Here is a 21065-nt window from a genome sequence, read left to right on the forward strand (position 1 = left end):
CATCTGGTTCAACCTATAATTTACTGAGCACCTACTACATGCCAGGCAGAAATGCCTGCCCCAGGGAGCTCACTATCCACTGGGAGAGGTCGACAATAAATGAGGTCAAGACATCACAAACGTCAGAAGTAAATGAGTACTAAGTGCTAAGGGGCAAAGAGCAGAGGTGAAGGAGGACGGAGAGTGCTGAATTTGCATAGGACAGTCTGGGAAGGTGATGTGTGAACAAAGCACGTACATCATCATTTTTGGTAGTTAACTTTCATTGCCTTTTCTTTCTCTTACCTGCTTTTTTTTCCCCCAAAGTAATACACAAATGGTAAAAATCTAAACACTACAAAAAAATTCAAATTACACATTCTGAAAAACAACTCTTGCCTTGCCCAGGCCCCCAGAGTGGTCAACACAATACCCAGGTTTTTATGGAGCCTTCTAGATCAGTTGTTCTCAACCCAGACTACACACTGGAGTCCCCTCACATGCTTAAAAAAGCAAAAACAAACAACAACCAAAACCAAAAAAAAAAAAAAAAAAGCCCTGGCCCCAGGCTAGGGCAGAATATAAATATCTGGTGGGGACGAGGGTTAAAAAATGAGAACCACCATTCTGTATCTTTTTCAAGGGCTATCTAAGCATATATGTATTTATTCATCCATCAAATGTTTATTGAATATTCACTGTATACCACACAATGTGTTCTAGGCACTGGGGACTCAGCAGTAAAAAAGGAGATAAAAGCCCCTGCCCTCAGAACGTCCCAGCAAAAAGGGAGTTTCTGTGTATTTATTATTATATATGTTCCCTATTCCTTGGTAATCATACTTCCATTCTGTGGGAGGGAGGGCGCTATTCCTCCCGCTATGCTCTCAGTCCATGAGTGGCTAGGACTGACCTCATCCTGGCTCCAGACATGGTCATGTGACTCAGGCCAGGCCAATCAGGCTGGTTCAAGGGTGGGCACAAGAGCCATCCTAGGCCAGTGAAAGCCAGCCCTGGGACTTCTGCTACATCCATGCTGCCAGAGGCTCTCTCTTTCCTTTAGGGTTGCTGAACTGAAAGAATGAAAGTCTGGAGCCACTGGTGGCTGCCGTGCCACCCTGAGAATGGAGACAGAGATTCATCAGAGAGGAGGCAACACATAGAAAAGCAGAGCCAAGCAAAGGAAAAAGATTCCTGACGTCACCGTTTGAGCACCTGGATCCAACTGTGTCTGAACCTAATCATGGAATCTTCAATTATGTGAATCTATACATTCTCACTTTTCTTTTTTGGCCGTGCCCTGTGGCTTGTGGTATCTTAGTTCCTCAACTGGGGATGGAACCCGGGCCCTCGGCAGTGAAAGCATGGAGTCCTAACCACTGGACCGCCGGGGAATTCCTGATACATTTTCACTTTTGCTTAAGCCATCTTAGTGGCTCTCTCAAAAGAGCCCCAAGGAAATGGCTGAAAATAGCTGGAAATTGGAAATAATATATAGGATGGTCTCACAGTAACATTTTGGTTTTTTCCCTCCCTCCCTCCCTCCTTTCCTTCCTTCCTTCCTTCCTTCTATCCTTCCTTTCCTCCTTCCTTCCTCCATTCCACCCTTCAACAAGACATTTGGCAGGCTTGAGTGGGGAGGTGCCCAGCAAGGTCAGGGGACTGATTACATAAAAGGGGACTGAGAAAACTAGTAAATGTGTGCTATATTACAGGATCTCACTGTTGCTAAAAAGAGATGTTGGACTGGAACTTGACATACTGGTGGGAACTCATAGTTTTCAATATATAAAGATAGTTACAGAAATACACATAGATGTTTAAGTGTATGTACACAGATATGTGTGTACATGTATATACATATGTGTATGCATGCACGTACACTAGTGTGTACGTACATAGCTCTATTTACTGAGAGGTCCTGGGAGTGACACCTTGATACCATGGAGCACACCTAGCACCCAGATCTTAGACTGTAAGCACCATTCTCCACTTAAAAGGACCAAGGCTCTTTGGAGAAGTGGCTGAGTCCATGTATGCCATATTTCATCAAATAAAAGCCACTATCAATTGTAAAACACACTGTTATCTTATATACCACCAAGAAAGAAAAGCTCTTGTCAATTAAACTCTGACAGGCCTTTGATTGTAAGCCACATCCCAACTTCAGAGATGCTAAAATGTCACAATAAATGTGTCTTAGATTTGATAAAATATGGTTATTTACAGCTATGAGAAACACACAGATCCACCTACTCAATAACCACAGCTCCTACTTTCTGAGGACAGTATAAGCCCCAGGCACCTAGTTTCACCTTCTACTATGCTGACCCTTCTCTACAGGGCCTATTCTCTGATTTTCCCAACAAGAAAACTTATTGGTGGCCTAGGAGGCCAGGCATGGTCTCCCCACACTTACATGACACTCCCAGCTCCAACGGTCTTTTTTCCATCCCTTGTACCTTTCATGCTCCAACCAACCACTGGGCTTCTGCACAAGCTGTTCTCTGCTTAGAATACCACTTATCCTTCCAAGCTCAGACCTCACCTTCTCCAGGGAGCCCTCCCTGACTTCACTGTATTCCCACTACCTGGCACTTAGTAGGTGCTCAGTAAAACTTAAGTCCTATGAATGAATGAATTTTCCTAACAGGGCATTGAGCCTGGGAGGGAAAACAACTTGCTCGAGGTCACACACCCAGTCAGAAGTGAGCCTGGGGCCAGACATGGTTCCAGCCACATCCAGCGACTGGGACTTTACCCACTGCCAGAGCTGCCTTCCCTCCCCGGGCTGGGTCACTCACCCTCTTCTCGTGGTTGGGGATGATACAGCGGACGAAGCTGGGGTTGGTGTTGCTGAGTGTGGCCATGAGGCGGCTCAGGGACTCCTTGTAGAGCTGTCCCACCGTCCGGAACATGCCCCGGCGTGGGCGGCCACCAGGCGGGCCATCCCCAAGGCTGTTCACCTGCTCCAGCCCCACGATGCCCTCCACTGTGGGAGGAGGAAACAGATGTAGAGAGAGAGTAAAGTCAAAGGTCAGTTTTAGGGGGCTGGGTTGGCCAAAGGTCAAGGATCTTATTATTTATAGGACCTGGCACTTTACATATGAAACACCTCTCACAGCCTAGTAAGGTAGGTGTTATCAGCCCATTGGACTGACCAGCAAACTGAGGCTCAGAAAGATGGAAGACTGTGCCCAAGGCCACACAGCTTAGGATCCAAAGACCCAGGATCTGAACCCAGGCAGTATGAATCTTCTCGAACCCTGGTCTCTGACCCTTCTTTTCCATTTTCCCTATCAGCAAATGATGATGATGAAGATAGAAAATGCTTCCTTAGCACTTATTCTCTGCCAGGCACTGCTCAAAGCACTTGACATACATCAGCTTATTTCTAAGCCTATAAAAATCATTCCCATTTTATAGATGAGGAAACTGAGGCACAGAGAGGGAAAAGGGCGATAACCACAGCTGCATTTTCAGGAACTTGAAACAGTGTCACATTAACAATGTAATGAAGTCTGGTTTTATTACGATATTTGAAATAAAGCAATATTTAAAATAAGGCAAAAAATTAAAAATACATAAATAAATGAAAAAACATAAAATAAAATAAGGCAAACTGCCTCCAGAGTCACCATTTTCCCAGAAAGGCCTGATTTCATGATAATTTTCTTTCCCTATTGTCATTTGATGCTGTCACTTCAACTAGTGAGAAATATGCACTCCTTTGTCTTAAATTCTATGTACTGAATCATTCCCAGTTTCTCAAGAACCTGCAGCTGGGGCAGAATCTGATGGCCTGCAATCCCCAATCACGAGGGTTATCACGGTCAACTAGATAACTCGCTCTGAGGGCAATGCTTGGCACACAGTGGGGGCTCAGATATGGCATTGTTCCTCCCCAGGTTCAAGTCTCCCTCCTACTGCCATGCTCCTAGTTATTTTCAAAAGGATAATTATCATTTATTAAGTTCTTATAGCACAGGTAAGAGCAGAGGCTCTGGGTTCAAATCCCAGCTCTGTCCCTTACTGGCTGTGTGACCACAGGCAGGTGACTTAACCTCTCTGTGCTTCCATGTCCTCATCCGTATAACAGGGGTAACAGTACTAACAGCTGCCTGATTAGGTTGTTCAGAGGATTCCATGTGTTAATAATGGTAAAAGGGCTTTGCACAGTGCACAGCACACAGTACGGGTTCAATTAATGCCAGCTGATACTATCACAGTTGTTTGCACTTTTACATGCGGTTTAGTTAGAAGAAGGCCTTGTGCTGCTACAAAGAGTCTGGAAACTGCTAAGGGAGCCAACAAGGGGTGGGGACAGGAAAGAAGAGGGAGAGATCTCTGTATGGTAAGGAAAGGGGATAGATGTTCAAAACCAGGCTCCCGGTCCAAAGGGCCCACCCTCCTCGTCTGGCAAATCTCACCCGTTGATGCACAGCAACACCCACCCCCTGACGGAGAAATGGCAGAGCCGTGCCTCCCTGAAGATCCTGGGGGCGACGGTGGGAAGGAGCCAAGGAAAGAGAACAGCTGCAAGCCCCCGTGTTCTGGGTGGGGGTGAGGACAGATGGGGGGAGAGGCAGGGAGATGGGATGGGAGGTACAAAGGGAGCAGCATGAGAAGAGGCAGGAAGAAAAAAGAAGAAAGGGTTATTAGTCAACAGCACAGAGCAAAGCAGGAAGAGGAACCTGATCCTGGCCATGAACTTTTAAAGCCAGGGAGACTGTCCTGTTCAGCTTTATGAGGGCATCAATGTTGGTTGAAAGGGCGAATGTCCCCTGCGAATTTAATACCCGGGGGGGAAGAAACTTCTCTCCCTATAGGTTGAGTCTGTATCTGTTTTATTAGGTATCCCCTTTTGCCCTGGCCACCAGGAAGCTCAAGGACTAACTCAAGGCTCCCACCCAGCTTGTTGAAGAGAGTTTGTCTCATTTCCCTTTTCCCCTGGGCTTCCAGGATGTTGGGTACCCAACTCTGGGCTGTCAGGATGCCCGAAAGCAAAGCCAACTCTGGGCTCAGGGCAGCTGTAGTAGAGACTGATGCAGAAATGGCCCCAATCCCCCACCCCTCTCTGTGACTTGCAGCTCCTTGAATCTGGGCTGGCCTTGTGACTTGCTTTGTTCAGAAGAACTGTGGAGGAAATAATACTGTGTGGGGTTCCAGTCTAGGACTCAAGAGGCTTTGCCACTTCTACTTTCTCCCTTGGAACACTTTGAGAGCCGAGCATATATAGGATGGAGCATGTGAAGGATTAGGGGGAACATCACGTGCTCATGAACATGGCACAAATTTTAAAGAAGTTGACGGGGAAGATTTTCAGTCTGAAGGAGATGATTCTCGGCAGAATCTGGTTCTGTTACTGAACATCAAACAATGCTTTTCAATCCCTCTTGTATAAACTATATGAGATACTAACATCAAATTTCTCTGTCTAAAATCAGCTCACCATATCAAGGTGTGCTATGCCCTTTCGCTCTGTGAGTTTGTTTTGGGAATGACTCATCTTGCTTATTTTGTTCTCTTGTCCAATTGCATGGGCTGGCGCTTCCACTACTATGCTTTTCACTTCAATAAAAGATTAAGGCAAACTGACAGATTCTGGAAACCCAGAATCAGGAAACCAAGATGCTGGTTCTGTCCGTTTTATAAAATCATCTCTCAAACCTCCTCTAAGGATGGAGGGCAAGGATGGACAGGGCTTGCTGGTCTGAAAGTGTCAGTCTGAAAAGACTGATGGCCAAACTCACATGGGCCTTGTTGGAGCAGGAAAACTCCAAAACTATACCTGGGTTTTAGCTCTTTTTTTTCTTCCCTGAATCCCTGAAGGGAACTTTGGGAGAGATCAACGAAAGCAAAGCCTAGAAGTTGACTAACCTGTAAATACTGCCCTTCCGAGTTCTCTTGTTGTTATTAATTCTTTTTCAGTCGAATCTCTTGATTTTTTTTTTTTTTTTTTTAGGGATCATATGCCATCTACAATTAATAACTTCATTGCTTCCTTTTGAATATTCATATACTTATTTCTTTTTCTGGTCTGATTGCATAAACTATTATCGCCCAAACAGTGTTTCCCAGCAGTGTTGACAGTGGGCATCCTTGTCTTGTTTCTGATTAAGGAGGAGTGTTTTATCATTGAGTGTGATGCTGGCTTGAAATATCAATCAATCAATCACTAATTGGAATCACTACCGGAAGGCTGTCTGGCCTACTGGCACCAGTTCTGCCTCTGAGCTGACAACTCAGGTCTGGAACAAAAGTGTTCACACTGTGAGTTGGGAGAAGGGATGCACAGAGCTCCAGGGACAGGGCCTGCGGAAGCTGGTCCTTACCGTCTTTCCAGATCTCTGCCGTTAGCCGGTCTGTGCTCTGGTGAAGCAAGGCTGCGACACTGTCATTCAGAGGGTCCATGTTTTTCATCAGCCACTCATTGGCCTTGTAGTCAACCTGAATGAAATTGGGCACAGGAGGGTGGTGGGATGGTGGGTCCACCAGCACTGCTGATTTCCCAGGGAGCCTCCCAGAAGCTCTGAAATTCCCAGCTCTGGGGCTCACCACTCAGGAGAGAGCACTGGTGGACACCTTGTGCCCATATCCTGAACTGCACCCACCCGCAGCGTGGTCCCTCTCCCTTTCTGTATTTCCCTTAAGAGGACTCTGCCCACCTCTGGGACCTCATCCACCAACACTTCTTTCCTTATTCATTTAGCCACTCTGGTCCTCAAACGTGCAAGCTCATTTCCACCTCGGGATTTTGACCCCTGCCGTTCCCGCCACCTGTGATTCCCTCTCCGTGGATTTTCACGTGGCCAGCTCCCTTCCACGGAATCACAGTCTTGACCACCACGATTCCCTGCACACGTTCCCCCCAACCAGACGGTGGCTTCCAGAGGCCAGGGCCTGAGTCTGACTCACAACCAGCAGAGGACTGGGCACACGGGAAATCTTAGCAAATGTCTGGAAAACAACTGAGTTCTAGAACAGAACACATGGGTCTCCTACCCCTCAGCCTTTGTGTATGCTGTTGCCTCCACCCATTCTTTTCTGGCTACGGGTTACTCATCATTTATTTTATTATTATTTTTTAAAAGATTTATTTGGCTGCACCAGGTCTTAGTTGTGGCATGCAGGATCTAGTTCCCTGAGTGGGGATCGAACCCAGGCCCCCTGCATTGGGAGCATGGAGTCTTACCCACTGGACCACCAGGGAAGTCCCCACTCATCATTTAGACCAGGGATTGGCAAACAATGGCCTCCCGGCCAAATCCACCTCCTTTTATAAATGAAGTTTTAGGGACCTTCCTGGTGGTCCAGTGATTAAGAATCCGCCTTCCAATGCAGGGGACGCAGGTTCAATCCCTGGTTGGGAAACTAGGATCCCACGTGTCGTGGGCCAAGTAAGCCCGCCCGCCACAACAAAGAGGCCGCACAGGGTGCGGCAACCGAGACCCGACGCAGCCAAAAATAAATAAATAGGGCTCCCCTGGTGGCACAGTGGTTAAGACTTTGCCAGCCAATGCAGGGGACACGGGTTTGAGTCCTGGTCCAGGAAGATCCCACATGCCGCGGAGCAACTAAGCCCGTGTGCCACAACTACTGAGCCTGCGCTCTAGAGCCTGCGAGCCACAACTACTGAGCCCGCACGCCATGACGCCTGTGTGCTTAGCCCGTGCTCTGCAACAAGAGAGGCCATTGCAATGAGAAGCCCGCGCACCACAACGAAAAGCAGACCCCGCTTGCCGCAACTAGAGAAAGCCTGCGTGCAGCAACAAAGACCAAATGCAGCCAAAAATAAATAAATAAATTTAAATAAATAAATAGATAATTTAAAAAAATAATAAAATAAATAAAGTTTTATTGGAATACGGCCTTCATTTATGTGTGAACTTGTGGCTTCTTTCGTGCTCTCATGGCAGAATTGAGTAGTTGTGCCAGAGACTGGCCCACAGAACTGAAACTATTCACAGAAAATGTTTGCTGACCCTTGATTTAGAGTTCAGATCAAGCATCACTCTCCTCTGTGAGACCTTCCCTGGGATTCCTCCTCTGGACCTTGACACGATCCACAGCTGGCCCCATTAAAGCACTCATCGGCCTTATATCCCGATGGTCTGTCTTCGTCTCCTTCCCAGATAAGGACCTTTGTGAGGACAGAATCATATCTGACATGGGTCTCCAGCTTTGCTCAGCACAGGGCTGAGCCCACAAAAGGCATATGTTGGCCAAATGAGTGACTAAAATGCACCTAATTCTCCACCTGGTGAACTCCTATCCATCTCTCGAAACACACTGCAAATATCCCCTCCTTGAGGAAGCCTTTGCTGACTTCATCAGACAGAGTCCTCACTCCTCCAAGGGCTTTCCTACCCCCGGCCTGGCTGTGACTTGTCCCAGTGGACACCAGGTGGCCCCTGCTTTCCCTCTGCACCCTCCCTTCATCCTCACTCCCACCCACAGCCCCCAACGCTGGCCCCTGCTCCCTACCTTGCCCGCATAATGCAGGACGCTGAAGTCGGCCTGATCCCGCAGAGTCCTTGGCCGCTGGAATTTGGGGTGACCACCCTGCTCTTGGGCCACCTTCTCCACAAAGGACTTGTCTGTGGCCTTTGGGAACCAGCACTCCTCATCCAGCAGAGCGAGGAGCCCAGGGGGGTTGGCCTGACCATTAACAGAGGAGGGCAGAAGAGTTAAGTCAGATCCCCAAATACTGGACACTTAGGTTGCTGCTAATTTTTAGTTCTTGTGCCATTTGGGACCTACGAGCAAACACGAGAACAACCGTTATGGCCATCGATTAGCCCTTGGATTCGAGCCACGCCCCGTGGCAGGCATGTTCTGGGTTCTAATCGTCCAGCAGCCACACGGATCTATGCCGTTTTCCCCATTTGACCGATGGAGAGGCCTGAGGCCGGTGGGGTGAGGAGCTGGACCAAGGTCGCGCGGAGGGTGGAGCAGCCGTGGGCTCACCGGCCGCTCGATGAGGTCGATGCAGGGCTGCAGGTCGAGGCCGAAGTCGAGGAAGGCCCAGGGGATGCCCTCGCGCTGGTACTCCTCCTGCTCCAGCACGAACATCGTGTGGTTGAAGAGCTGCTGCAGCTTCTCGTTGGTGTAATTGATGCACAGCTGCTCGAAGGAGTTCAGCTGCGGGGGGAGGGACCCGTGAGAGAGGGGGACAGGGACCCGGAGAGAGGGGGGCAGGGCCAGCCCCCAGCCAGGCACAAAGCGCAGACCTGGAAGATCTCAAAGCCGGCGATGTCCAGGATGCCCAGGAAGGAGGCGCCTTGGCGGGGGCTACGGTCCAGGGCTCGGTTGAGGCGCAGGACCAGCCAGCGGAAGAGGCGCTCGTAGGTGGCCTTGGCCAGGGCCTCCAGCGCGAAGTCAGCCTGCAGGTCAGGGCACACGGTGAGGGCCCAGCCTGCACATTAGTGCCCCCCGACCCCGCCCTGCCGGCAAGGAGGCACTGGGTGCAGACGGAGCCCCATCGTGGTTCGTCAAGAGCAGTGACACTAACAACAGCAGATCATTAGTGACGCCCTACTGTGCGCCGGGCACTGTGTGAAGCGCTTGGGGGCACATTAGTTCATGAATATTCCACCCAACCCTTGAACCAGTTTCCACGGCAGAACAGGTAAGAGGGTGGAATCTGGAGACCAACATCTAGATTGGAATCCTAGCTCTGCTACTTAGAGGCTGTGTGACCTCAGGCATGTGAATAAACCTCTCTGTGCCTCAGTGTCTTCATCTGTAAAATGGATCCTATCAATAGTACCTCGACTGAGAGCAGAACCCAGGTCAGTGTGATCCCCAAGCTCATATCCCTCACTGTGCCTTCTCTGTCCTAGCACCTCGAGAGCCCAGCCTGGGGTCAGGCAGAGGCCTCTGCCCCAAAACTGGAATTCTGAAAACATGTAGTCTGTGTTCACCTCTCCCCACCCTCACTGCCACCACCCTTATCTGTGCCGCGGTCATCGCTTGCCGGGACTATGACAGCGGCCTCCTTGTGCCTCATTGCTTCCACTGGGGCCCCCAGACCCAATTCTCCACACAGTAGACAAGGGAATCTTTATAAAGACAAACTGAACCAAGTTATTCCCTGGCTTAAATCCTCACTGGCTTCCTGCTGCACTCTGCATAAAACTCACCTCCTTATTGTGGTTCCTAAGACCTCATGTGATCTGTCCCCTTCCAACCTCTCTGACTGCAGCTTCTACCACTCTCTCCCCCACTGTCTAGTCTCACTGATCTCCTTAATGCTCCCAACTTGCCAAGCTTGTTCCAGCCCCAGGGCCTTTACACATGCTATATTCCCTTTGTCTTGAACCATCCAAGTCTCAACTCAAATGTCACCCCTTCCGAGAAGACTTTCCCGAGCACCTCAATCCCTTCCTTTGAAGAAAGCACCCGTTTCTTCCTTTATTATCTGATTCCCTACTACAGCCTGAGCTCCCTGAAGGTGTGGTCTTTGTTTCCATGACTGCCTTTATTCTAGCACCTAGACCAGAGTCGGTAACTGAACAGACACTCAGCAAAAGTTTGTTGAGTGAGCGAGAAAAAACTGGCATAAGCTGCTTAAAAATCCAGGGCCCTCCCTGCGCCCACCTGCCGCCAGCCTTGCCCACCTGTTCCTTGGTCTGTGCTTTCTGCACGTAGTCCCGGCCAACTTTGATGCGGGGGGTGAGCAGGGCGCGGGAGAAATCTGTCACCCCCAGGCCCAGGAGGCGGCAGAGCTTCTGCGCAGCTGAGGGCGAGAGGCACCAAGATGCGATCAGCACCGGGAGGTGGGGACAGTGCAGAGTGGGGGAGGGGGGAGAGGGTGCCACCCCCCCACTGTTGGTGGAACACCAGCCTTTCCCGCTAGAGGTATTACGGGTCCTAAAGGTGTGTGCATTCTCCAGCCCAATAATTCTCCTCCTGGAACCCTAAGTTGGCAAAAATAATTCTGGATGTGGGCAAAAGCTGGACTAGGAGGATGTCCGTCCCAGCACTGTTTACAATGGAGAAAACCAGGAAGCAACCTGAATGTCCAACAGCTAGGGATTGGTTAGAGAGTCAGGGTGCATCCATTTGAACAAATGTTCTGCAGTCACTAAATATTATTATAAATAATAATTATTTATAACATTATTATTACTAATTAATAATATAAGCATTATAATTATTATTTAATAAATAATAATTATTATAAATTACATGGTACACTTAAGGTGTGTACATTTCATGATTTGTATGCTTCACTTCAAGTCCATGAAAGAACTGTAAACAAATATTGGACGCCAGTAAATGATATACAGGCTGAAGGGTCTACACCAATATCTGAGATTTTGAAACGCGCCAGAAAAGGAGATGGATGAACAGAGGATGCAAAGATATTCGATAAAGCAAGTGTAGTAAAGTGTCAGTGGTAGAATCTTGGTGGTGGATCTGGGTGTTCGGTATAAAATTTTTTGAACTTTTCTGTATGTTGGAAAATGTCTCAATAAAATGCTGGGGGAAAACTCTTGGAATAAGGGTTCAGTGAGGTGGCCAAACCTAAAAGAAATCTTTAAAAATTCACTGCTCTTCCCTATTTTTGTAGGAATAGAAAATTGCCAAAATGTTAATAGCTGTTTTGGCAGAAGATGGAGGAAGGGCTGTGTGGGCAGGTGTATTTCTTCTTTCGCCTCTGAATTAAAATGATCATTAAGAAGTGCTTTTGAGCCTCTATCACTTGCGTCACAGGAAGATACTTACTACAAACACTCAGCTCCAGCAAAAGAGAAAAACACTGAGGAAGAGACACATTAAAATGTCAACAGTGGTTATCTCTGAGAGGTGATGAGGATTTAAGTCAATCTCTCTCTCTCTCTCTCTCTCTCTCCCCCTCCCTCCGATGCAATTGCAATTTCTAATTCTTCTACAGTGATTCTGCATTATATGGGAATATTTAAAAACTGAAAAAACAGCATGGAGCACTATGCTGTCAGTAACAGGGTGACTTAACAGGTTTCTAAGCCCTTGGTGTGTACTTGGCCAGCCGGTGGAGCCTGGGGACTGCTTCTCCAATTAATGTTTGCAAATGCAGAAAAGGAAATACAAGGGATTCCGAAGGAGATTAATTATACTGACATACAGTTCTCCTCACAGAACCCAGGTGAAGCAACCCCAGTAGAGTTCTAGTTAATGACCTTGAAAAGTTACCCCCATTGCATTAAGGGGGTGGGGGGAAAGCAGGTTTCAAAACAGTTTATAAGGTCTGACCCCAATTTTGTAAATCAAACGAATGAGTATGTATGGCACACCTGCTGGGTGTGTGAACCTGGCCCCCAGATGTCACAGGGATAGCTCAGATCAGTGACATCGTGAGAGATGCCCCTTCCTTCATATGTTCTGTGTTGTACAGCTTTTGAAAATAGCCCATAGGGTGTCATAATCAGGACAGAAAGCTCTTCCCATCTCGAGGGGAGGGCGGTGTAAAGCAAGATTCCATTTCTGTGATAATTATTTCCACATTGATACAGACGTAGAACAAAGCCCAGAGAGAAATGCCCCCAAAAGTGTTAGCAGTAATTATGGGTAATTTCCCTGCCTTTATACTTCCCTGTCTTGCCATATTTTCTTCCCCACTCAGATTGTATTATTTTATAATAATAAAGAAGCAAAGCTATTTCCATTTTGATAAAAAAAAGGAGTATCAACTATACTTCTGCTGAAAGGCAAAAAAACCCCAAAAGTATATATATGCAGAGCGCAGAGGCCAGGAGGAGATATGGCCAGTGCTAATGCTGGTTTTCTGGGAGGGGCTGGGATGATGGAGGGTCCTGCTGTCCGCGCCCGCTTCCACCTTGGCACACTGGTGTTGTTCAAATTTTCAGCAGAGCTCATACTTTTTATAATCAAGAAAAGAGTGGACAGTGTTATTTTGGTAAAGATTCAGCAAAGGGCAGGAAATCAGGGTGGTCCTGGATGGGAGGTGGGTCTGGCTGGGAAGGGAGGATGCTCTGTACGTAGGTGGGTAGCAGGCCATGTGGTGGTACCTGTGTTGTCAGGCATGGAGGCTTGATCGGTGTTCCGTTCTCTCTTCAGGACAATGTTGCCAAACTGGAGAACGGCCGAGACCATCCGCAGCATGGCTAAGGGGCAGCAGAGACACAGATCAGCGAGGCTCAGGGTCCTGACATGTGGTCTGAACTAGCCCCTTAGAAATCTAGCTTAAACAAGGACCTACTGTATAGCACAGGGAACTATACTCAATATCTTGTAATAACCTATAATGGAAAAGAATCAGAAAAAGAATAGATATATGTATATGTATGTAAAACTGAATCACTTTGCCGTACACCTGAAACTAACACAACATTGTACATTAACTATACTTCAATTAAAAAAATAAGATAATAAAAAAAAGAAATCTAGCTTAAAAACCTTATGTCAAATTATACCACCACCTGACACCAAGCAGGTCTTAAATACATGAACGGATAAATGAATTCTGTATTTTATTTTAGTTTTTGGCCACACTGCGTGGCACGAGAGATCTCAGTTCCCTGACCAGGGATTGAACCCGTGCCCCCTGCAGTGGAAGAGCGGAGTCATAACCACTGGACCTCCAGGGAAGTCCCTGAATTCTGTATTTTATATTCAAAGTTTGCTTTATCGTCATTTGGTGTCTGCTCATGTCCATTTTATAGAGCAATGCATAGAAGATTTAAAAGGATTTAGAGAAATGAATGAGGAAGATCTTTAGCAATATGGAAAGGTTTCTAAAATATCGAGTAAAAAATTCGAGGTGCAGAATGGTATATATGGCAACCACTATCTACACAAAAAAAAAAGGCAGAAAATGTCAAGGTCAGTCAATTTTCCTTATTCTTGGTAATTATGTTCTATAGGGTCACCTGAAACACTGAATTATCGAATGTGAACAAATGTTCCTATGGGGGAATACAGGTTTGGTTCCTGGGAGCCTCTGGTCACATTTTCATCAACTGATCAATGCATCACCTTGGTTTATGTGTGTTTCTCTTTAAAGACACCTTATCTGACGGGAATGTAAACTGGTGCACCACTATCTAAAACAGTATGGAGGTTCCTCAAAAAACTAAAAATAGAATTGCAGCAATCCCACTCCTGGGCATATACCCAGACAAAATTCTAATTTGAAAAGATACAAGCACCCCTATGTTCACAGCAGCACTATTTACAAAAGCCAAGACATGGAAGCAACCTAAATGTCCATCGACAGATAACTGGATAAAGAAAATGTGGTACATATATACAATGGAATACTACTCAGCCATAAAAAAGAATGAAATAATGCCATTTGCAGCAACATGGATGGACCTAGAGATTATCATAGTAAGTGAAGTAGGTCAGAAAGAGAAAGACAAATGTCATATGATATCACTTATATGTGGAATCTAAAATACGACACAAATGAGCATATCAATGAAATTGAAACAGACTCACAGACACGGAGAACAGACTTGTGGTTGCCAAGGGGTAGGGGGGTAGGGGAGGGAAGGAGTGGGAGTTTGGGATTAGCAGATGCAAACTAATGTATATAGGATGGATAAACAACAAGGTCCTACTGTATAGCACAGGGAACACTCTTCAATATCCTGTGATAAACCATAATGGAAAGGAATATGAAAAAATACACACACACACACACACACACACACACATATATATAACCCAGTCACTTTGGTATACAGCAGAAATTAACACAACATTGTAAATCAACTATACTTCAATAAAATTTTTTAAAAGACATCTTATCTGATATACAGCATTGATTCACACTGAACTCACAACCAACATTCACTACAACTGGAGTCTGAAGGAAGCTCTTCTCACACACGTATTTTCTCTGTAAAGCACATCACAGCCTTCCTGCTCTTAGGGACACCGGACAGCATTAAGCACTACATTTAGGGGGACATTTCAGACAGTGAAATCACCAACCAAAAAGCACCCCCAAAGTGAAAAGCATGGCACTCAACAGACTGTAGAAAGGACAGTGGTTTACAGTATGGGCTGGAACAAGAAGGCTGAATGTCACCCCGTGAGACTTCAGTTGGGTGCACATTGGCCAACTCAAAACTTTCACTCCTCTGTGCCTGACAGCAATGACCACAAAAGCACCAGGATTGCTGGTTTGGGGGTTACGAATAAATGTCGTGTGTAGGTGAATTCTCCAACTCGGACATCGTAAAAGAAGATCGAGTGTATTAATATTTGCACATCTGGGCAAAGCGGCTAGAAATCTCGCCGTGAGTGGGCAATGCTGCCCCCAGAGGACGTCTCGGGAACGTGCAGGGGTTGTTAGCATAGGGATGGGGGCCACCCTGGCAACGTTTCTGGATGCCACAGAGACTGGGCAGGTGGGAACCAGAGGAGTTGCCCTTCTGTATCACAAAGAGTTGCCCACATTCCGTTTGATTGCGAAACGTCCCAGTGGACATTCACGTCTGTGAAATCATGGTTTGGAATGCTCTGAGACTAATCCCAGCAGTTTTATGTATACACACAAAAGTGTTTTGTGTTTGGTTTTAACACACAGTGCATTTTCTAGGAGGATAGTCACTGAGGAATCCGAGGGAAGGCTGGTCTTGTTCAGAACTTATCAAGATTTGGTCATCGCGTCAAAGCCTCCTTGTCTCCACCCGCAAAGCTGCCCTCGGCTTGGAGTGGACCATATAACACGCCTACATCAGGCTGGGCTCCTGTCTGCTGCTTTCGTGGTGATGCTTCAGACCAGCGCCAACATCCAGCTACCTCATCCACGTTCCTCCTAGAACAGTCTTCACGATTTACGGATTGAAAAGGACACTGATCTATTTTCACTTACTCCGTGCCAGGTCCTGTTCCAAACACTCACAAATGACCTCATGTCACCTTCGGAACAACTCACTGAGCCAAATCCTGCAATAGCATCTTGCGACGGGAAACAGTAAAACCCCCATTTGACAGACAGGGAAACCGAGGCACATTCGGGTAATCAACTTACCCAGGATCACCCAGCTCATAAGCGGCATGGCTGAGACACACCCGGCGGTCTGGCCCTGGGGTCTGTATTCTTAACAGCCGTGCAGCCCTTTCCGTCCCTCTTTTAGCATAAAATTCAGACGTTTGTACGAGCGTAGAGCACACACAGAGAAAAGCACACAAAGCACCTCCATGCAGCTCAGTGAGATCTTACAAAATGAACACACCAGTGGGCCAGCCCCTCAGAAGCCCCCTTCTGGCCACTCGCTGAACTCGGACAGATTGCACACTCACAGGATTGCAAGGAAGAAGCCAGGTTCAAAAGTGCACGGACTGTACGGGTCTGTTTGTTCCAAATTCAAGAGCGGGTGAAACAACTCCATGTTGTTAGATGCCAACACAATGGTGATGGGGGTTGCGGTGAGGGGAAGGGGCTTGAGGGGGCTTCGAGGTGCGGGTGATATGGGGTGTCACTTGCAGAAATTCCCGAGCTGGGTGCTTTGGCACCGCGCTCATTTTCCGGTGTCTATGCTACGTAAGCTTCTGTACAAAGTTTACTTAGGAAAAGGGAGTGGCGGAAGGTGGAGGGGGGAGCCCTTCTGGGAGACCCATGCCAAATATGCGTAACCCGAATCTAATCACGAGGAAACACACGCACGTTGACAAAACAACTGGTCTGTAATCTCCCCAAGTGTCAAGGTCACGAACGATAAAGACTCAGGACCGGTTCCAGATGGATGGAGAGTAAAGTGTGACGACTAGATGCAACGTGTGTGATCCTGGACTGGGGAAGTGTGTGTGTGTGTGTGTGTGTGTGTGTGTGTGTTTGTTTAACTTAAAAAAATTTTTTTTTTTGCTATAAAGGACATTATTGGGACAGTTGGCATAAGGTCTGTGGATTAGATAACAGTACTAATAGTGCCAATGTTAAGTTCCTAATGATGATACTGTACTGTGTTTGTGTCAGAGAATGTTCTTAGGAAATAAGCACAGACAGATTCGGGGGGGTGGGGGGTGGGCGGTAAGATGAGTAATGCCCCCTCTCCGCAAAATGTCCACGGTCTGAATCCTGTGAATGTTACCTTGCAGGGAAAAATAGACTTTACCGATGTGATGAAATTCAGGATCTTAAAACGGGAGATTAATCTTGCATTATCCAGGTGGATCCAAAACGTAATCATAAGCGTTCTTATAAGAGGGAGGCAGAGGGGGAAGGCCACATGAGCAGAGGTTGGAGTGATACATTTTGGGTTTTTTTTCAATTTTTTTGGCCGCGCCGCGTACCTTTCGGGATCTTAGTTCCCCAACCAGGGATCGAACCCAGGCCCTGGCATGAAAGCGCAGAGTCCTAACCACTGGACCACCAGGGGAGTCCCTAGAGTGATGCATTTTGAAGACGCAGAAAAGGGCCATGAGCTAAGGCATACGGGTGGCCTCTGAAAGCTGAAAAAGGCAAGAAAACTAATTCTTCCCAGAGCCTCCAGAAGGGACCAGCTCTGCTGACACCTTGACTTTAACCAGTAAGACTGATTTTTGACTTCTGACCTCCAGAACTGTGAGGGAATAAATGTGTGCTGTTATAAGCCACTTCGTTTGTGGTCATTTGTGACAGTGGTCATCGGAAATATGAAGGGTGAAGGGATCCCTGGGCTACACCCCTACTCTCGAACAGCTCAGAACAAGTAATTAGAAAGACAGACAAGGATAAAGCAGATGTGGCAAGATAGTAATGTTTGAGGAATCTGGGAGAAGGTATGCAGTGATTTTGTGTACTCTAAAACTTTTCTGTAAATCTGAAACTATTCAAAATAAAGAGGTTAGGGACTTCCCTGGTGGTCCAGTGGTTGAGACTCACGCTCCCAATGCAGGGGGCCCAGGTTCGATCCCTGGTCAGGGAACTAGATCCCACATGCTGCAACTAAGAGCTTGCATGCCACAACTAAAGATTCCCCATGCCACAACTAAAAGATCCTGCATGGCACAACTAAAAGGATCTCACATGCTGCAACAAAGATCCCGCGTGCCGCAACTAAGACCCAGCACAGCCAAATAAGTATTTTTTTAAAAAAAAAGAGGTTAAAAAAATCCCTGAAAACAGAAGGGGGGGGTGTTGGTCACTGGCCTGACAGCTTCAAGAAGCCTTACTCTGAAGGACACACAAGAAACAGCTAACAGAGGTGGCCTCCTGGGAGCCCGGGACACTGGAATGATCATAGACTTTTAGTTCTTTTTGAATTTCATACCCCTTGAAACGTAGTCAAAAAAAAGATCACTGCTGAGAAAAGACTCAGTTTCTGGAATTAGACAGTGAAATTGCAGTGATGATTCACACCACCTTGTGAATATATTACAAATACTGAACTGTATACTTGACAATGGCGAATTTTACGGTCCATGAATTCCAGTCCCCCAGGGAAAAAAGGTTTTGGTATAGTTTTCGGGGCACGCTGGGGTGTGCAACAAATCTGAATTTTTCCTTTCGATCTCCATCAGGATCGTAACTCCTTGTGGAAAGTATCTGTTCCTTATTCACCTTCTAACTGTATCCTCTGCATACAGTAAGCACTCCATAAATGTGTTCACGAATGAACTTCAGCTTGCCACTTTGGGGGGAAGAATTCTTTCCACAGTCCCCACTACTTTTGGGATTCAATCTTATCCCTTATCAAGGTCTTCGGCACCCTGTCCCCAATCCTCCCACCTGCTCCAGCCTCGGGTCCCCTCAGTTACTCCAACCAGCCAGGCCAACCTCTTTAATTCCCGCCAACACCTGACACTCTCTCTTGCCCCCAGGCTTTTGCCCTGGGCGTTCCCTCCCCATAGAGGCTGTCCAGAACCACCTACACCTGCTTAATTCCTGCCTGACCATCAGGGCTCAGCCAAGCGCCGCCTCCTCCAGGGGCTGCCCCGCCCCTTCCGAGACCCCACCCCCCCACCCCCCTGACCCACAGTCACTGCTCCATGCACCTTCCAGCCATCACTCTTCCAGGGGATCAACTTTAATCCACTTGTGTGATTTGATGCTCCCTGGGTCTCAGCGCTCCAGGGGGCAGGGGCTTGTTCTGTCTTGGTCACGGTTCATTTCTCCCAGCGTCTGCAGGGGTCTGGCCCGCAGACTCCATCATGTGTTGAATGAATCGATATACGAATGAACAAATGGCCAAGAGTTAACTAGTGGGGGGCACATTACTGAGGCGTGACCTGGGGCAAGCCAGCGGCCTCCTGGGCCTAGGTTTCCCCTGCTGGGCAGTGGGAGGGGCTGGGCGGGGGGGGGGGGGGGTGTCAGGGGGCTGGGGTGTCGGGAACAGCCCAGGGTCCCAGAAACGCTGGGAGGTTTTGCGGCAGGGCAGCGAGGTACCTCCCAAAAGATAAATAAATGAGCACATCTCCTGATAGACTCACAAAGGCATCATCACCCCTAACAAAGTGGATGATTATTCATCCTTACCGTCAAGCTCAGACCTGACCCAGACTCGAGTTCCCCCGGTGGCCTTTAAAATGGCCTTTTACGGTTGGCTTCGGAACCTGCGTGGGTTCCAAGCACCCGGTGAACCTGACGCCTGAGGGGTTGGCAGTCAGCTCTGGCTGGTGACTTCAACCCAGCCGGCAGCAAGCAAGCCCCAACCTGCACGGGCGGAGGCGTGGGGCTGGCGAGGCTACGAGGGCCTCACGTGACAGGAGCTCACCTCCCTGCATGCTAGGCTGCCTGTTCCACCTCTCTGGTGGCATTTACGGCGCCAACGTGGACGGGAAGTGAGGAGGGGCGTGGAGGTCCTGCTTCCACTGGCCCCGAACGCTCTCTGCCCTGGGCTTCCCGTGGGCGACCCAGAGGCGCCCACCTGCCTCTCTGGAAACGGATCATGGGCTGGCTTTGGAGTCAGCCGGGTTCCACCACCACCTCATCAAAGGCAGTGAGTCCTATAGGGCAGACACCCCACCTCCCTGGACCTCTGTGTCCTTCTTTCTTTTTGGCCATGCCATGAGGCTTGTGGGAGCTTAGTTTCCCGACCAGGGATCGAACCCAGGGCCATCCCTAACCTACGAGTCCTAACCACTGGACCACCAGGGAACTCCCCATCTCTGTCTCCTCTTTCTTCCAAAGGAGAGTCTAGAAAAAAGGTGACCGGCTGGCTCAACTCCTTGGAAGTGAGACACAAAATCACACTGTTATGAGACCCCATCCACCTGCCACACCAGCAAAAGCAAAAAAGCTGACAACAGTGGTTGCTGGCAACCACGTCGGGGGAACAGGTGCTCCAGACACAGGGTGGGAGAAACTGGAAACTAGCGCCACCTTCTGGACGGCGGCGAGGTCGATTCAGTACAATTTAAAAAAACAGAGTGGGGTTGGGGGAAGGGAAAGGGGCTGGGGGTTAGAGCTGAAAGCCAAGAAGTCATGAGCCCGTTAACTGCTGGATCTGGTGCCAGGTTCCTGGGGGAGGGGTGGGGGGTTCACGACCCTCTGCTCTCTACTCGCATACCTGTTTGAAAGGTTCCGTAAGAAAAAGGTAAAAAGCAAAATTATTCAGCAGTAAAAAGGAAGGAAGCACGGATACATACGACCACATGGATGAAACTCCAAACCATCATGCCGAGGGAAGAAAGCCAGCCACAGAGGATGATATATTGTATGATTCCATCTATATGAAAGGTCCCGGATAAGCAAATCCATAGACACAGGAAGCAGATCTGTGGTTGCCAGGGGCTGGCATTGGAAAACCAGCAGATGACCGCAAAGGGGCGCAAGTTAGCTTCTTGGGTCACTGAAAATGTTCTAAAATTGATTGTGGGGATGGCTGCACAGCTCTGAAGGTACTAAAAGCCACTGGCTTGTATTTGGCCACGCCACAGGGCCTGCGGGATCTTAGTTCCCCAACCAGGGATCGAACCTGGGCCCTTGGCAGTCAAAGTGCAGAGTCCTAACCCCTGGACCGCCAGGGAATTCCCTGACATATACTTTGAATAGGTAAATGTTTTGGTATGTGAATGATATCTCAATAAGGCTGTTAGATTTCCGTGAAAGCTGGATAAAACCAAAAACTGCACCTCTCCTTGGACTCAGTATTTTGTGGCTTAAGAACTGATCCTGCAGTTCTGTTCGCCCACGAGCACAAAGA

General features: G+C 48.0%; 1 protein-coding gene across 4 annotated transcripts in view; it reads right to left on the bottom strand.

The window, feature by feature from the left end:
• Positions 1 to 21065, bottom strand: part of MYH14 (myosin heavy chain 14) — a 91279-nt gene that overhangs the window by 47009 nt on the left and 23205 nt on the right. For all 4 annotated transcript variants that reach the window (XM_032612628.1, XM_032612627.1, XM_032612629.1 and 1 more), the window contains 7 exons: positions 12996 to 13091; positions 10602 to 10720; positions 9213 to 9365; positions 8950 to 9123; positions 8467 to 8640; positions 6315 to 6429; positions 2784 to 2971 (listed from right to left, as the gene is read on the bottom strand). In XM_032612628.1, coding sequence (XP_032468519.1) covers positions 2784 to 2971; positions 6315 to 6429; positions 8467 to 8640; positions 8950 to 9123; positions 9213 to 9365; positions 10602 to 10720; positions 12996 to 13091 — 1019 coding nt within the window. The remainder of the gene's footprint in view (positions 1 to 2783; positions 2972 to 6314; positions 6430 to 8466; positions 8641 to 8949; positions 9124 to 9212; positions 9366 to 10601; positions 10721 to 12995; positions 13092 to 21065) is intronic.

Source organism: Phocoena sinus, chromosome 19 (genome assembly GCF_008692025.1).
Source record: "Phocoena sinus isolate mPhoSin1 chromosome 19, mPhoSin1.pri, whole genome shotgun sequence".
Taxonomy (NCBI): Eukaryota; Metazoa; Chordata; class Mammalia; order Artiodactyla; family Phocoenidae; genus Phocoena; species Phocoena sinus.